Source organism: Myotis myotis, unplaced genomic scaffold (genome assembly GCF_014108235.1).
Source record: "Myotis myotis isolate mMyoMyo1 unplaced genomic scaffold, mMyoMyo1.p scaffold_m19_p_1, whole genome shotgun sequence".
In the NCBI taxonomy this organism is placed as follows: domain Eukaryota; kingdom Metazoa; phylum Chordata; class Mammalia; order Chiroptera; family Vespertilionidae; genus Myotis; species Myotis myotis.
The window spans coordinates 180,062,787-180,079,703 of NW_023416313.1; the positions used below are offsets into that span (position 1 = coordinate 180,062,787).

At 53.3% G+C, this 16,917-nt stretch overlaps 1 protein-coding gene across 1 annotated transcript; it reads right to left on the reverse strand.

The window, feature by feature from the left end:
- Positions 1 to 2,247: 2,247 nt before the first annotated feature.
- Positions 2,248 to 9,331, reverse strand: PIF1 (PIF1 5'-to-3' DNA helicase). Its single transcript, XM_036304544.1, has 12 exons — positions 8,735 to 9,331; positions 7,746 to 7,878; positions 7,537 to 7,662; positions 7,263 to 7,416; positions 7,067 to 7,181; positions 6,884 to 6,990; positions 5,501 to 5,640; positions 5,043 to 5,149; positions 4,248 to 4,335; positions 3,948 to 4,093; positions 3,117 to 3,308; positions 2,248 to 2,948 (listed from the first exon to the last, which is right to left on the reverse strand). The coding sequence occupies exons 1-12, from the start codon at positions 9,308 to 9,310 to the stop codon at positions 2,889 to 2,891; spliced, it is 1,944 nt and encodes a 647-aa protein (XP_036160437.1). The 5' UTR covers positions 9,311 to 9,331; the 3' UTR covers positions 2,248 to 2,888.
- Positions 9,332 to 16,917: the final 7,586 nt, after the last annotated feature.

A 16,917-nucleotide genomic window follows, 5' to 3' on the forward strand; every position in this document is an offset into this window, starting at 1 on the left:
CAGCCTGTGTCTTCTGGAAGACTGAAAGAAAGCAGTCACTTAATCTGGGCTCCGGTGAATTCTTTTTGTTATTCTCCAGGCCACTTGGGAGGCAGGGAAAGGGTAAGGATGGGGAGGAGGGGTGCAGGATGGCCACTGTAGGTAAGTAATGAAGGACAAAGAGAGCTAACCAGGAGGGTTTCCCGCACGCCTGGCCCCATCCAGCTCTTGCCCTGACTTCATTGGTCAGCTGTTCACCCCATTTCACTAATGGTGAAACTGGGGCTGAGGATTTAGGCAGCATGTCCAAGGTCACACGGGAAGTGGGAAGCCAGTATCTGACTTCAGGGCCTTCTGCTAAAAACCCCAGGATCCTGGGACTTGGGTTCCAGACCCAGCTTGCAGTGTAGCCTTGGCCAAGTCACCTAATCTCTGATTAGTTTTCTCTTCCCCTGTCTTCTCGGGGTTATTGTGAAAAAACCAGAGGGCTAATGAGCACAAACCATAAGGTACTCAACTGATACCAGGCGCAAGCTCCTCAACAAAGGAACCTCCTCCTCTCTGCTCTTCCTGGGCTCCCGGCTCCTGAGGCATCCATGTGCCCCAACAAGGCAACAAAGGATCTTCCAGGTCTCTGGGAAGGGACTGACCGACCACTTGGCTCCACCTAGTGGTCCGTGGTGTGTGGTGCTTGGCCAGGGTGCTCTGAGACTGAGGGTTTGAGCATGACCCTTGGCCCTGTGGGGGTGGGCAGAATCTGCCAGCCCCTCAGAAAGGATGAGGTCATGCCAAGCTGAGCCCTCCCCTGGCCACGCCCCTGAGGACACATGACGGTGGGCACGCCACCAGTCCCCATCTCAGCCCACATCTCACTGGCAAGGGGAGGCCACGGGTTCTCCTCCAGCTCTGCCACTGCCTCACTCCCAGGACTCAGCCGCCTCCCCTGCAGAACTGGAGTAACCATCCCTGCCTCTCAGGGAGCCTGGGACGGTGGTGTGTTCTTTCCTGTATCAACCACTTTATGAAGTGTCTCCTTTCTAGAGTCATCATGCTGAGAGCTGTGGGGATACAAGGGCTGCTAAGCCAAGTTTCTTGCTACCAAGGCACCTGCCTTATTCTAGACCAGTGGTTCTCAGCCTTGTCTGCACATTAGAACCACCTGGGAATCTTTTTAAAATCCTGATTTCTGGGCCTCATCCTCCGGAAATTCTGTTTCTTTGTTATGGGGTGGGGCCACAACATTAGTAACAAAGAAACAGAATTTCCGGAGGATGAGGCCCAGAAATCAGGATTTTAAAAAGATCCCCAGGTGGTTCTAATGTGCAGCCAAGGTTGAGAACCACGGTTCTAGGGGAAGACAGACGTGTAAGTTGATCATTGCCCTCAAGGCAGATCACAGCTGCTCGGAGGAGGAGAGCACTGCACAATGAGGACGGGACTTGCTGGTGCCCAGGCAGGCTTGTGAGGAAGCCGTCTTTCAGCAGAGGAGGTCCGTATGGAACCAGGGAAAGCTGAAGCCAGTGCCTGGGCGAGGGGAAAGGGCTGGCAGGGGGAGGGGTGCTTTGGCAGTGTGTGTCGAGGATGGGGTCAGAGAGGAGAATCCCAGGAGAGGACCCTCAGGCATCCTCAACAGCCCAGCTCTGGGGATGATGTAAAATTCATCTCCCAGCAGAAGCCCTGGTACCTCCTGCACCTTCATGCACCTTCAGCTCCTGCCAGAGGCTGCAGGACCTGCATGGGAGACCAAGCCCAGCCAGCCACACACCTGCCTCTAGGTCTGGACTGAGTGATGTGAGCAGGCAGAAGAGTTCAGGACTCCTTCCCCTGGTGGCTGTGAAAGGCGCCCAGGGGTGGCCAGAGGTCCTCCTGGCCAGCTGCTCCCAGCTCCACTCCTGCCAGTGGTTCTAGCCTCCCTGGTTCCCACTGTTTCCAAGCCTGGGTTTCTGGGCTCCTCATATCACTTCTTCGAGCTAGCCTTCTGTTCCATTACCTTCCTTTCCTGCTTCAGTTATCCCCAGTCTGTTTTTCCTGTTTCCATCCACGAACCGGCAACCTCCTAGTGCATGGGAAGGTGTGCAACCAACTGAGCGACACAAGCCAGGGCAGGGGTGTGCCTCCTTAAAGAGAGCCGAGGAGCCCACAGTCCTTACATAATTCACGTTTATTTGCCCTAAATAAATACCATCTGAGTATGCATATATGCATGGACACAGACAATAGGGTGGTGAAGGCCTGGGGCGGGGGGTGGGGGCAGGCTGGAGGGGGGCCATGGGGGGGAAAGGGGGACATATGTAATACTTTCAACAATATTTATTAAAATAAATAAATAAGTAAACTCAACCGGAGAACATCCATTTCAATCCTCACTCACTATTTCTTTCCCCAGAAAGCAGCGTAAGAGACGGGCGCACAGTGTGCTGTGCGTGTCCTCACGTCAGGCTCAGGCGGGTGTTGGTCCTGGCTGTGCGAGGCTGGGCCTGGCTGTGAAATTACCTCAGGGTCCCTTCTCCATTTGGGGCCTGTACCAGCCCGAGTCCCTCAGGACCCACGTGCCTCTTCCTGCCCCTGGAACACCTCTCCCTCTGCAGCCCAAAGCGGGCGGCCCTCATGACGGTGGTCCCATGGCCTGCCCTCTGTCCTCTAACACCAGATACCACCACAGGCCCATTCCCAACTGGCACAGAAAGACGATTCCTGACCCTGGAAGCAGCTCACCCAGCGCAACGGGAGAAACTGAGGCACAGCTGGCAAATGGGTGGGAAGCATTATCCCTGTACCCGTGCCAGGAGGCTGAGAGACCCTAATGACGGGAGAATGGGCACTGACCATCCTCCCCTGCTATCTCCTGGGGTCCTAGCTCACCAGGAGTGGGAGGAGGGGGAGACCATCTTCTGTCTTCTCTTTGTGGCTCAAAGGTTTGGATCCACATTCTCCTGGTCTGAGGCTGCTTCATCATCATTTGGGGACTCCTAGATTGAAGCCAGAGAACCTGAGTCACGAGCTTCTGCTGTCCTCCAGGGCCACAGCCTGGGGGCCAGCATCTCCTTCCTCTTGCCCCTGTCCACAATGGAGCCAGAGAAGGCTCTGCCACCCCTACCCAGGGCCCCTTGGCCCACCACTGGGTGACTCCCTCTTACCAGGCCGAGGCCACTGCCCCGCCGCAGGGTGGCATAGAAGCGTAGCACACGGGGGTCACAGCGAACCACCATGGGGTCAAAGTCCAGCACACGCAGGCCCTGCAGGCTGCGGGCCCGGGAAAGGGCCACGTAGGCCTGGCCACTGGCAAACACGCGGCCCAAGGAGATCTCCACGCAATCCAGGGACATGCCCTGGGGATGGAGAGACAGAGATGGAGCCAGCTCTGCCTGAAGTCCTTTGTGCCCAAGAGCCCGACCCACCTCACCAGTCCAGCTATTGCCCCTGGATCTCCTGGCCCAGCCCCGAGATTCTCAAGGCAGAGGGATAGGCTGACCCTGGATGGGCATCTGAGCAGGAGGGGCTCCAGGAGATACATCCAGGATAAGCGAGAGGGGTGGGGGTGGAAGGCAAGAACTCAGGCCTGGGTCAGACCGGCATGGAAAGGAATCCGGCTCTGCCTCTCACTAGTTGTGTGGCCTTGGACACGTTACTTAACCTCTCTGAGCCTCGGTTTCCTCCTCTGTAAAACAGGAGTGATGGTTACGTCTGCACTTCATACAGGTGTTGTGAGTATTAACGTTAACATGTCTGGTAGTGGCTCAGAAAGTGGCAGGGCAGGAGATGACGGGGCAAGTATATGGATCCCGGAAAGGGAGAGCATGGGATGGGGAATGCACTCAAGAAAGGTTTATCCTACAACTGGTCTGAAACTTTGCCTCCAGGGCAAGCTCAACTCCCATAAAGCCTTTAAGGCCTCCCTCAAATTGCCCCTCGCCTATTTCGTCCCCCCTCTGCCCTGCCCTGCCCCACCCCCCGCACTGGCTGCTCACCTGGCTCTTGTGGATGGACATGGCCCAGGCCAGCTGGAGGGGCAGCTGCTGCCGGCTGAGGAGCCGGCCCCCAGTGGTCTGCACCGTCCAGCGTTCAGCACGGATGACCTCGGTGACTCCACATAGAAACCGTACCTGGGGCAGCCCTGAGGGAGGCATGGAGAAGTCCCACTTTTCAACCCTGTTTCAGGGCTCAGAGGTGAGAAGCGGGCCTCACCTTTGCACCCTAGACTCTTTCTCTTCACACTTACCCTGGGGCCCTGTTGCCCCAAGCAGTAGGTCTGCACCCCCATCACTCACCTCTCCCCTCAGTCTCGAAGCCGACCACCACCCCTCGGGCACCATTCACCAGGCCCTGGGACACCGCTAAGTTCTTCACCAACATCACCTGCAAGGGAGAGAAGGCATGGAGAGCTGCCCATTCCTGTGCCTGGCCTCGGGCCCAGGGGCCACTGCTGTGGTTTTGGGAGGCTGGGGGCTGTCATGGAGGGGCACTGAGTCCTACTTTTAGCTTAGCCACCAGCTGACTGTCCCCCTGCAGCAAGATGCTTTATTTTCCCGGCCTCGGTTTCCCTTTGTGTCAAGGGGATGGACATTGCTTGGGAGCAGGTAAAGAGCATAAGGTCACAGACATCATAGGGCTTTGAAAGCTACCACGTCTGTTGGGGGGTACATGTGGGCCCCAACCTCGAGGGCCAGCCCCCAGCTGCCATCCCTCTTCCAACCACATGGTGCCTGCACTTTCCCCCTGGGTGCCCTTTGGAACCTGAGGAAAGGCTCCCATGTGGCCCACCCCAACACAGTGGCAGGAAGGAGGACTCTCATAGTAGAGGGTATGCTACGGAAGGCAACTGTGTGGGGGAGACAGTTCACTCCCTGATTGAGAGATGAAACAAAGCTTCAGCAAGGTCAAGGGGCTTATCCAAAGCAACGCTGCCTGGAGCTCCAGATGTTGAAACAGGAAGGCAGTGGAAAGCTAAAGACAGGAAGGTGGGTGGTCACAGCCGGGCCCTCTAGCTGTGGAGCAGCCTGGGCAGAGGGGCAAAGGTTGGGGAGGCCCAAGCTCTCAGGGTCTAGGCCCTGCTTCCCACGCACCTGGGCCCCCAGCTTTAGCTGAAGGAGCTTGCTAACGGGACACTGGGCATCCAGAGTCCGGGCTTGCTCAGGGTCACTGTCCATGGCCTCGAAGCTGTGTACCTCACCTAGGGAAAGAGTGGGGCAAACAGATTACTAGTCACTCGTGGCTTCGTTTCCCAAAACACATATCAGACCAGGGCTTGGGGGGAGGTAACAGGGATAGCTCAGGCCTATCTGGAGCTTTAGAATCAGAGACCTGAATTCCAGCATCTTCTGGCTGAGTGACCTTGACCCTTTCAAGGTCACACCTCTCAAAACCAGTTACCTCTGTAAATATAAGGGCCTTATGGCCACAAAGGTTGGGGCCTGGGTATTTATCCCAAGGCCCCAGGCTGCCAGGAGTGGGGGGTGGGGGCTGACATACCTGCCTGATAGCCTCCCCAGCTGGTACTACCCAGCCCTGGCTCCCTGCTCACCTGGCAGGTCCCGCAGCCGCCTCTCATTGGTAAGAGCCACGTCATCCTGGTGGGTGCAGAGCCTGGTGGCCACAATCCCGTCTCGCCCCACCTTGTGGGTGGCCGTAGCCTGGAGCTGGCGGGTCACCTCATTTGAGCACCTGTGGGGGCTGGGCTTTAGGGCAGAGCCCATCTGAATGCCAGGGAAGGTGGGGCATGTGGATGGTATGGCTCAAGCAGCAGGCAATGGGTCAGGCCTGGGGACTGGACAGGGGCACGAGGGCAAGATTTGCCGGCCAACTTATCCTTTTCCACTTGGACCCCGTACATGGGACTGAGCATAGTGTGTGTGTGGGTTTGTGTGTGTGTGGGGGGGTACTTGGCTGTGATCATGGGTGGGTACCCTTTCCTTCGCTTGCCCCCAGGAAGAAGCTAGCCACCCTCCCATCCCCAGTGCTCCTTGGGGAGTCTGGTATGCTGAGTGGGCACAGTCCAGAGGTTTAGAGGACCTAGACCAGGCGCTGATGTTGATACCTGTAATGCTGGTAGCCTATAATCTAGATGACAATGTCTAGAATCTAGCCCCTGGCCTGCTGCCTTGGGGGAAAAAATTGAGCCTGTGTTTCTATTTCTCCCCATCTACAGTCTTCCTCCTTCCGGGGAGGCCTGGGTACCGCAGCACTACCGTGGGAGGAGGGGGGACAACTTGGGTCTCTCTCTCCCACTTAGCGTTCCTCTTGTCCCGTGCATGCTGGTGCGTGCTGTGCACCTTCCTACCCGCCTCCTGTCCCCAGGCGTAGAGAGCAGCTCACCACCACTACCCTCCCCCAAGCCCATCCCAATCTGACCTAGCTTTCAAGGCCCAGCTCTGGCTCAAGTCATCTGCCCTCCTGGCCTGTCCACTCCCATGTTAGAGTATTTGTAGCATTTCAACCGTTTGTCCTAGCTGGGCAGGGATCATGTCTGCAATGTTCCCCACCCCCACCTCTACCACCACCACCAAGTGACAGCACAGGCTTTAAGGGTGGAAGGAAAAAAAGAAAACAAGAGTGGAAGGAACCTAGATTTTAAAGTCAGACCTGGGATTAAATTCCAGCCCTGACTTTGGGCAAGTCACGTCACCCCTGAGAACCCCAGCTTTTGCATCTGTGAAATGGGAGTGTCGATATCTCGGAATTCTTCTTGTGTGTCCATCTGACCATAGTTCCCTGACACCTACTCTGTGCCAGGCCTTGTGCTGGGTGATGGGGACCTGCCCTGGGGAGGCAGGAGCTCAATATTCACCAAGTGACCATCTTCTATGGGCCCAGGAAGCATTTCTTCCTCTTGTTTGGGTCCCCATACTCCCCTCTGACCCACACGTGGGTCCACATATGCAGGCCCCTCTCTATTCACAGAGCCCACCTGCCCAGTCTCACAGCCTGCAGCAGAGAGATGAAGGTCTGGTCTGCCTGCCTCCACACTTTGGTCAGCTCCAGGGTCACCGGGACACACCTCCTCCAGCTCTTGGCCTGATGGGGGAGGAAGGGGGTCAGGGAGCAGAGCAGACCCCTCGGGGGGAGGGCAGGACAGGAGGGTGAGTGGTACCTGGAAGCAGAACTGTGGGGGCTGGAAGCCCTTGGTTACAGGCGGCAGCTGCAGGAAGTCCCCACAGATGATGAGCTGGATCCCTCCGAATGGCTTATCCTGCTGCCGGACAGTTCTGGAGAGGAGTGAGCAGTGCTTTAGCAGCGAGGATCCTCATGGAAACCACCAGATCCCAGCCCTCACTGCACACACTGACCTGGCCACGGCCTCTAGCTTGTCAAATAGATCTGCCTCCACCATGGAGATCTCATCGATGACCAGCCGCTGGCAGTTCAGCCAGCCCTGCCGCACACCTGGCCGCTGGGCCAGGGCCACACATTGGGCCAGGGGAGCCCGACCCGAGCCGATGCCTGTGGGTGACATTATTCAGCTGAGACCCCAGCCCTGTCTCAACCCTGACTTCCCCTTCCTCCCTTCCCACAGGCCTGGTTTGCTCCCAGCGATAGCCGCAGGGGCGCTCGCTCACTTACCTGCAAAGGCATGGAGGGTGGTACCCCCGATGTGGCAGGCTGCCACCCCCGTGCTGGCGGTGGTCACAGTGCCTGTGGGAGGCAGTGAGCCCAGGATACGCTTCAGCAGATAAGACTTCCCTGTCCCTGGGCAGAGGGCAAAGTCAAGACCACCTCTCCTCCATCCCGCCCTCCACCATTCTCCCCCCCCCCCCCCCCCCCCCCACTACCTGCACTCCCAGTGAAGAAAATGCTCTGGCCTTTCAGGACAACCCTCAGCACTGCAGCCTGCTCCTCAGAAAGCTGTGATTTGGCGGGGGCCAAATTCAGCTTCTTCACAGGCAGGGGCCACCTTGGGGCTTCCTAGGGGGACAGGGCTGTCTCAGAGCCTCCCCCCCATACTCTAGGCATTGCCACCACCCCCATCCCCCAACCACCACCACCTTCTTGGCCCAGGTGCAATGCTAGGCCTGGGAGCCCTTGTGTCTCTGCTGGCTTCATTCCTTGGAGCCCCTGGGCAGCCTTGGTTCACCTGAAGATCTTGCCAGTGACTTCTGGGGTCCAGGTCTCCCCTTGAGGAAGGGATCGAGACTGGGTCTCCACTGACTCCTCAGGCCCTGAAGACCAGGGTCTGGGTCCTTAGCCTCCTCCCGGGGTTCCTAACTCTCCTGGTCCTCTCACCCATCCTTCTTTCTCACTTCTCACTGCAATGAACCTGTTTCTCACCTCAAAACACCCAAGCAAAATCCTGCCTAGCCAGGTTCCCTTCTCCCCCATCCTTATCTTCCCACCTCCTCAGTCTCCACCCCTGTGGTCTGAGATCTATCTGCCCCAGATCATAAACTGTCAAAACCACCAGACTTTGTCCCTACCCCCATCTGATCGGACCTGTTGGCTCCCCCTTATACGGCTGACCACTTGGTTTTTTCCAAACGCCCCTCTCCGTCTCTTTATCTTTTGAAGTTTCCTTTCCAGGCCTCCTTCTCTGCTTTCTCTTTTAATGTGACCTGGGCCACCCTTTTCCTATTCGGGCTTACCCGGTCTCAGAGATTGCACTATGAGAAACACACAATTCTCGCATCTCGGTTCTACTCAGATGTCCGATGGGCATCTCCTCTGAGATAACCAGCAGCCCCCTCAAATACCACCACCACCACCCCCAACTTGGGTCTCCTTGGTCCCTTCCAACTCAGCGGCACACCCAGTCCCCAAGGCATACCCCCTTTCCTGTCCTCACGGTGTTGGGCTCGGCCCCCACCCGCGACTCCGTGGGCCGCTCCACCGGCGTCACGTCCTGGCCCCGGGTGGCCGCTGCGCGCCGCAGCTCTTCGGGCTGCACGGGGCTGATGGTGAAGAAGTCTCGGGGCCGCGGACCGAGCAACTGCGCGCGGGCGGAGGACGGCCCGGGACCTGGCGCCGCGGCCAGTTTGAGTCGCAGCAGGCGCAGGAAGCGGCGCAGGCGGTCCGGGGCGCAGTCCGAGAGCAGCAGCTGCACCGCGCCCGCCCGGGGCGAGCCGTCGGCGGGGAGCCGCAGGGTGCTGCGTCCCGAGGCGGCGAAGCGCGTGAAGAGGCGCGCCGCGCGCAGGGGGAAGCAGCGCGGCCGCTCCGCGGGCCCCGGCGCCTGCAGCCGCAGCATCAGCTCGCGGCGCTCGTTCCGACCCAGACTCAGCTCCGCGGTGCGCAGCGCCTGGCGCCTTCGCGGCTGCCCGCCGGGGCTCAGCTCCTCCACAGCCACGCGGCACCGCAGCTCCGCGTCCTCGCATTCCGCGGCCGCCGCCAGGGAACCGGACAGCATCGCCACCGCCTCCGCAGGTCTGCAAAGGATCGGAGCACCGGAGTCGCGGGGACTCAAGGACACGACAGGTGGTACAGAGGCCGGTCAAGGCCACATAGGATCCTACCCTTCTCCGGTAACACAAAGAGGTCACAGTGATGGCAAAAGGACGCGGGGGCAATTTAGGAAATTCATTTAGAAATTACATCCTACACGATAATTTCCAGAGCAGCGGGTGGACAGCGTCAAATGCACCCGGGTTTGGGGTGCCTCGGCTGTCCGGCAGGGGCCGCTGAAGATGGGGGACCCTGAACAGAAAAGAAGACAGCTTCAGGGACCGAGGGGACGGCAGGGGAATCCTGAGTCGTCTCCCCAGGAAGCAGGGGAATCTCACGTGGGGAGATGGATGAGCAAGGGCGCTGCTGCTCGTCTTGTCAGCTGCTGCTACGTTCACTGCTGCATACGCAGCCGAGCAGGGATCCCTATTCTCGTGGACAAAAGTGGGAACAGGCTGGGAGAGGCCACGCGCCTGGCAGAAGTCGGGGTGGTGTGATCCGAAGCCCTGGCGCTTCCCATTTCCAAGGTGGGAAGGGGTAGCGTATCTGGCTAGGTTAGGGAAATCGCGGGGCGGTCCTGGAATGTGTGTTCCCTCCGTTTGACCCTCTCGTTTGCACCCTCCCGGCGGGGACCCATTAAAGAAGCAGGTTCTCTTCCTCCCAACCCTGACATCGGGTGGACACTCACTTGCGCCGGAACTCGGACGAGCTGGCTGGACCGAGCGGACCTGCAGGCGAAGCTCGGGCTCTATAACTTTCAAACGCAGGCCGTGGGGAATCATCCTATCACTGGCCGGATCTTTAAATTCTCCAGCCATTCAGAGGCAGGGGCGTGCCCTCACCCTCCGCCCCCTCCCTGGCTCGGGCCGTACCAATCGCACGCTGGAGGAAGGACGCTTATGGTGGCGGCGGAGCTTGGAGCATACCAAGTCGCGTGGACCGGTGGGCGTGGCGGGAGGTGGCGGGGGGTGGGGTTGGGGGACTGCAGGAGCGCCGTAGGTGGTGTGGTGTCACTCAACCCTGCTCTGAAGATTTATTTTCGGAACCACCCGTCCGACACACTTCCCCTCCCTAGCCCTTACAGAGCGGCTGAACTTGGCGTTGGGGAGCGCGGCCACGGATCTCTCCCACCTCCGTTTCCACCCGCAGGATCATTGTCCACTCCGGGGCAGACCACCCCAAGGCCTGCCCCGCCTCTCAGCTCTTCCTACTCCTCTTTGCCTTTGTAAGGGCCCTTTCTCTCATTGTCTTTCCCACCCAGCTGAGGCCCATCAGGGAGGAACTCTTGAGAGCTGGGCGATGAAAGCATGTGAGTAAGTCTCAGGGAATACTGTACTTATTCATCCTCTTGTTGACCTGGAGGATGTTTGGGGAATTTATTTTTAATTACATCCCCCCTCCCCGCCCCTCCTCATTGAAGCTTGGAATTACATAGCTGGGAGGGATCTTACAGGTGAGTACTGTCCCCCCCCCCCCCCCCCATTCATTTTATTGTCCTCATTTTGCAAATAAGGAAACCAAAGCTCCAAGAGGTTTACCGAAGGTCACGTAGCTTGTAGGTAGCAGAAACAAAGCCTTGAAACCAAGTCTCACCTGGCCTAAGTACCTGCGTGTTTACTACTAACCACACTGCTCCCAGGTGATTGGTCTTCATGGAATCCAGGCCTGGACTTCAATATCAGCTCGGGACAGCCACTGCAATGCCCAGCCCTGCCATTAGATGTTACCCTAAGCAAGTTCCATAATGTCTCAAGCCTTTGTTTCCACAAACATAAAAATGGGAGAAAGATGAAAATGTGATGATTGCACAACTCTGTGACTACTAAAAACCATTTGAATGATTTGCTTTAAATGAGTAAATTATATGGTATGTGAATTCTATCTCAATAAAGCTATTAGGAAAAAAATAATGAGAAATGTTTCCTCTTTAGTGTAGTCTTTTTAAAAATTTATTTAAATAGTTTATTTTTAGAGAGGAAGAGAGAAACATCCATGTTGCCTCCTGAATGCCCCCTACTGGGTATCCAGCTGGCAACCTGGGCATTGTGCCCCTTGGCCAGGAATCAAATCTGTGACCTCCTGGTGCATGCCCAACAAACTGAGTCACACCAGCCAGGGCTTCAGTGTAGTCTTGACGTAGGAGTAGCATAAAATTTCAAAGCCACTGTAGTAGGCAGGAAAATGTCCCCCCACCATGTCCAGCCTTAATCCCCGAACTTGTGAATATGTTACCTTACATGGCAAAAGGGACATTTCGGATGTAATAAATTAAGGATCTTGAGATGGGGAGATTATCTTGGATTGTCTGGGTAGGCCCAATGGAATCACAAGGGTTCTTATAAGGGAAAGAGGGAGACAGGAGAGTCAGAGAAGGAGATGTGATGCAGGAAGCAGAGGGGGTGGGTGGTGTGTGAAAGAGAGATTTGAAGATGCTACTGTTGGCTTTGAAAGAAAAGGCCATGAGCCAAACCAAAGAACACAGGAGGTTTCTAGAAGCAGGAAAAGACAAGAAAGTGGGCCCCCCCCCCCAGAGTCTCCAGAAGGAAGAATGCAGTGCTTGATGTTAGCCCAGTAAGACACATTTCAAACTTCCAGAACTAGGAGATAATAACTCTGTGTTGTCCTAAGCTACTACATTTGTTACAGTAACAATAGCAATACGAAACAAGTAAGTTTTTAAAATAGTAAACACTTTATTGGTTCCCTCGGCAACTCCAGCACAAGTTTTCTTTTGAAAGGGAGGCAGAATCAAGCTACCCAGTTATTCAATTAGAAAGTGAAAGACTTGGGATTACGAAAACAGGTCTGTTTCCAAAGACCGTGTTCTCTTCCCACTAACTTCTACTCCAAGCGGAACTAGCACACTCACTCACACAGCCTGCTCCTCTCGCCCTTCCCTTTGTGCAGAACTCCCGACTGCCTCTAGAGAAGGCACAGAAACTTTCACATGGATTTTCTCCCAATATTTCTTTTTTTTTGGCTTTCAAACTTCTTTAAATTGTAAAAGATATATAACATAAAATTTACCATATGATTACTTTAAGTGTACAATTAATTGCCATTAAGTAACGACCATTGCTATCTATTTCCAGAAAAATTTCATCATTCCAAACAGAAACTTTGTACCCAATTAGACAATAACTTTCAAATCCTTTCTCCTCTTAGCCCCAACATTTTATTCTGAAAATAATCCAACATACACAGAAAGATTACAGTGAACACCCATTAACCTACCACCAAGATTCTACAATTAATATTTTGCTGTATTTGTTGTATTACATGTCTAGCAACTTAGCCATCCCTCCATTCATCAATACATTTTTGCTACTCATTTCAAAGTTGTAGATAACAGCACATTTCACATCTAAATGCTTCAACACACATAGCATTAATTAGAGTTTATGTTTATCCTTTATTTTTTTAAATATATTTTATTGATTGCTTACATAGAGGAAGGGAAAGGGATAGAGAGTTAGAAACATCGATGAGAGAGAAACATCGATCAGCTGCCTCCTGCACACCTCCCATTGGGGATGTGCCTGCAACCAAAGTGCATGCCCTTGACCGGAATCAAACCTGGGACCCTTCAGTTCACAGGCCGATGCTCTATCCACTGAGCCAAACCAGCCAAGGCTATGTTTATCCTTTAATGTAAACTTTACATTCAGTGAAATGCACAAATCTTAGGCTTATTGTGAAAGGAGTTTTGACAGATGAATATACCTGTGAGGCCCAAACCCTTATGAGGATATAGAACTATGTTGTTCAATAGGGAAGCCACTAGCCACATGTGGCTAATTTTAAATTTAAAGTAATTAAAATAAGCCCAGTCGGTGTGGCTTAGCGGTTGAGTGCCGACCTATGAACCAGGAGGTCACGGTTCGATTCTAGGTCAAGGCACATGCCCTGGTTGTGGGCTTGATCCCCAGTGTGGGGTGTACAGGAGGCAGCTGACCAATGATTCTCTCTAATCATTGGTGTTTCTATCTCTCGCTCCCTCTCCCTTCCTCTCTGAAACCAATAAAAATATATTTTAAAAAATAGTTAAAATTAAATGAAATTTAAAATGCAGCTTTTATTTGCACTGGCCACATCCAAGTGCTTCATAGCCACACGTGGCCAGTGGCTACCCTGTTGAACAGCACAGATCCAGGACATTTCCTCCATTGCACAAAGCTCTAAGAACATTACCATCACCTCGAGAGTTCCTTCACGCCCCTTTGCAGTCAATCCCTACCCTCAGTCCTCAGGCAACCCCTGTTCTGATTTTGTTTTCATCATAGATTATTTTAGCTTGTTCTAGAATTTTTCATACATAGAATTATGCAATATTTATTCTCGTGTGCACAGGTTTCTTTCACTGAGCATAATTTTGAGATTCATTCATGTTGCTGCGTGGCTCCTTTTTGTTGCTTAATAGTATCCCATTGTGCGGATATATTAGTTTATCCATTTTCCTGCTGATGGATATTTGGGTTTTCTGTGGATTTGTACTTCCTTTTGCATAAATACTTAGGTAAGAAATTGCTGGGTCAGAGGATAGTAAGTACTTAGTTTCATATGAAACTGCCAGAGCTTTTTCAAAAGTGGTTATGTGCCCACTCATGTTTTTTTAAGAGCTGCAACAGTAGATCCTTGTAGGGAAAGGAAGCCAATGAATAACTGGATGCCGACGCGGCGAATTAACGGTCCTCAGCTCCGTCCTCCTCCCCGCCCCGGTGCAGCTGCAGCTGATTCCTGATTGGTCGGCGGCGGAAGGGGGCGGAGCCAGAGGGACGCCTAACATCTGGGGCCGGACTTCCTCCCTCGGCGTTGGGCAGCCCAGGCATCCCCCTGGTTCTCTGCCCACTGCCGCCTTGGTGGGTGAGTGCGGAGTGAGGCGCAACACTGCCCCGGGTTCCCCTCGCTTCACCCGACACCTGGTTTGGACGCAGACTCTCGGGAGGAACGGGGTTTTCTTCATTATGAAACCTCCTTCCCTAGAACTCTTTCCTTATGTCTTATCTGCTCGCTCTCACCGGTAGTCTCAGTCCAATCCCCAGGTCATTAATAAAAACAACAATGGCATTAACACAGGACTGGGCAGTTTACAAAATGCATTTTCGATGTTAGCTCATTTGATACTTAAAAGAGTCCTTCCCCTCCAGCTCATGGTCCTTTCTCTGCAAGCTTTTGCCCTCCTGCCTTACAAGGACAGTCTACCGGAAGGGTGGTCTTCCACCTTCCAGAGCACTGGGCAGCAGACACTTTTTTTTCTTATAGACATGTTTTTTTTTTTTAAATATATTTTATTGATTTTTTACAGAGAGGAAGGGAGAGAGATAGAGAGTTAGAAACATCGATGAGAGAGAAACATCGATCAGCTGCCTCTTGCACACCTCCCACTGGGGATGTGCCCACAACCCAGGTACATGCCCTTGACCGGAATCGAACCTGGGACCTTTCAGTCCGCAGGCGGACGCTCTATCCACTGAGCCAAACCGGTTTCGGCTGTTGTTTTTATATATATGTATATTGATTGATTGATCTCAGAGAGGAAGGGAGAGGGAGAGAGATAGAAACATCAATGATGAAAGGGAATCATTGATCGGCTGCCTCCTGCACACCGCCTATTGGGGATTGAGCCAGCAACCCGGGCATGTGCCCTTGACAGAAATCAAACCCAGGATCCTTCAGTCCGCAGGCTGACACTCTGTCCACTGAGCCAAACTGACTAGGGCTGGCTGTGTGTGTGTTTTTAAATTGATTTTTTGAGAAAGAGGAGGGGAGAGGGAGAGAAACAACAATTGGTTGCCTCCCGTAGGCACTCCAGTACACACCTGATCAGGATCAAATCCAAAATCTGTGTATGTGCCCTGACCAGAAATTGAACCGGTGACCTTTTGGTGTACAGGACAAAGTTCCAACTGACTGAGCCACACCAGTCAGGGCTGTGGACATATTATTATTATTATTATTATTATTATTATTATTATTTTGTTAATTCTCATCACAGGGATATTTTTCCATTGATTTTCTAGAAAGAGTGGAAGGGAGGGGGAGAGACAGAGGGAGAGAAACATCGATGTGAGAGAAACACATTGATTGGTTGCCTCCCACACACACCTTGACCAAGGCCAGGCATTGAGCTTACAACCGAGATATGTGCTCTCGACCAGAATCAAACCCTCAAAACTTCAGTCTGTGGGCCGACACTCTATCCACTGAGCCAAACTAGCCGGGACTGCGGACACCTATTTTATTGAACCTCTGGTACAGTTGATTCTCTTTCCTTAAAATCCTCTCTTCTCTTAACTTCCGCAACTAACCCGACTAAATACAAGTCAGTCATTCCAGCCCCTCCCTCTGGGAACCAGCTCTCACCACACACTGTGCACTCCGTGATCAGAGCCTTCTCGGTGTCCTCCTGCTGGTATATCAGCTCTCCAAGACAGGGCCTGGATCTTGTGTAGCCTGGTCACACAATGCTGCCAAAATAGGTCATTTAGGAGAAAGCACAGACTCTGGAGTCAGATGAGGTTTGAATCCTTGCACCACCACGTACCAGTCAAGTGACCTTAAATAGGTCCAAGCTTTGAATTCTTGATCTGTAAAATGAGGTTAACAGTTGTATTTATTTCATGGATGGATGTCTACTTGTGTGAGGATTAAATGAGATACATGCAAAGAGTTTAGTACGGTAAGCAGGTAAGAGGCTCCCTAAATTCTTTTGAATGAATAGATAAAAGCCAGGATGAAGTATTGGAAAGCACCCCAACTTAGAGCACCCAATAAACTTGATTAAATGGTGCTCATGCAGCCCTAGCCGGTTTGGCTCAGTGGATAGAGCCTGTGGACTGAAGGGCCCCAAGTTTGGTTCCAGTGAAAAGCACATGCCTGGGTCGCAGGCTCGATCCCCAGAAGGGGGTGTGCTGGAGGCAGCTGATCAATCAATCACGATTCTTTGATGTTTTTATCTCTTTCTCCCTTCCTCTCTGAAATCAATATACTTATATATTTTTAAATAAATAAATAAATGATGCTCATGCAAAGCAGACTCCATCACTTTAATAGTTCAAAACTTTCAATGACTTCCCATTCTCTGATGTTAAAATGTAGTCTTCTCAACACAGCCTTCAAGGCCCTCTCTATCCTGAGCTTTGTCTGCTTCTCCAGCCTGCCCCCCTACACCACACACACACACACACACACACACACACGCACACGCACACACTCACACACACACTCACACACACACACACTCACTCACACACTCACACACACTCACACTCACTCACACACACTCACACACACACACTCACACACACTCACACACACACTCACACACACTCACACTCACACACACTCACACACACACTCACACACACTCACACACACACACACACACACACACACACACACACACACTATTTCAAACCTCTATGCCATTGCTCACACTGTCCCCTCTGCCTAGAACACCTGTCCTGGTTGGGTGTCCTTCCTCTCCTCATCCACCCTCACATTTAACACAGTTTTCTTATCTGTTTACATGCCTTTCTCTCCTGATGGAGGACAGGGACCCTGGTCTTGCCA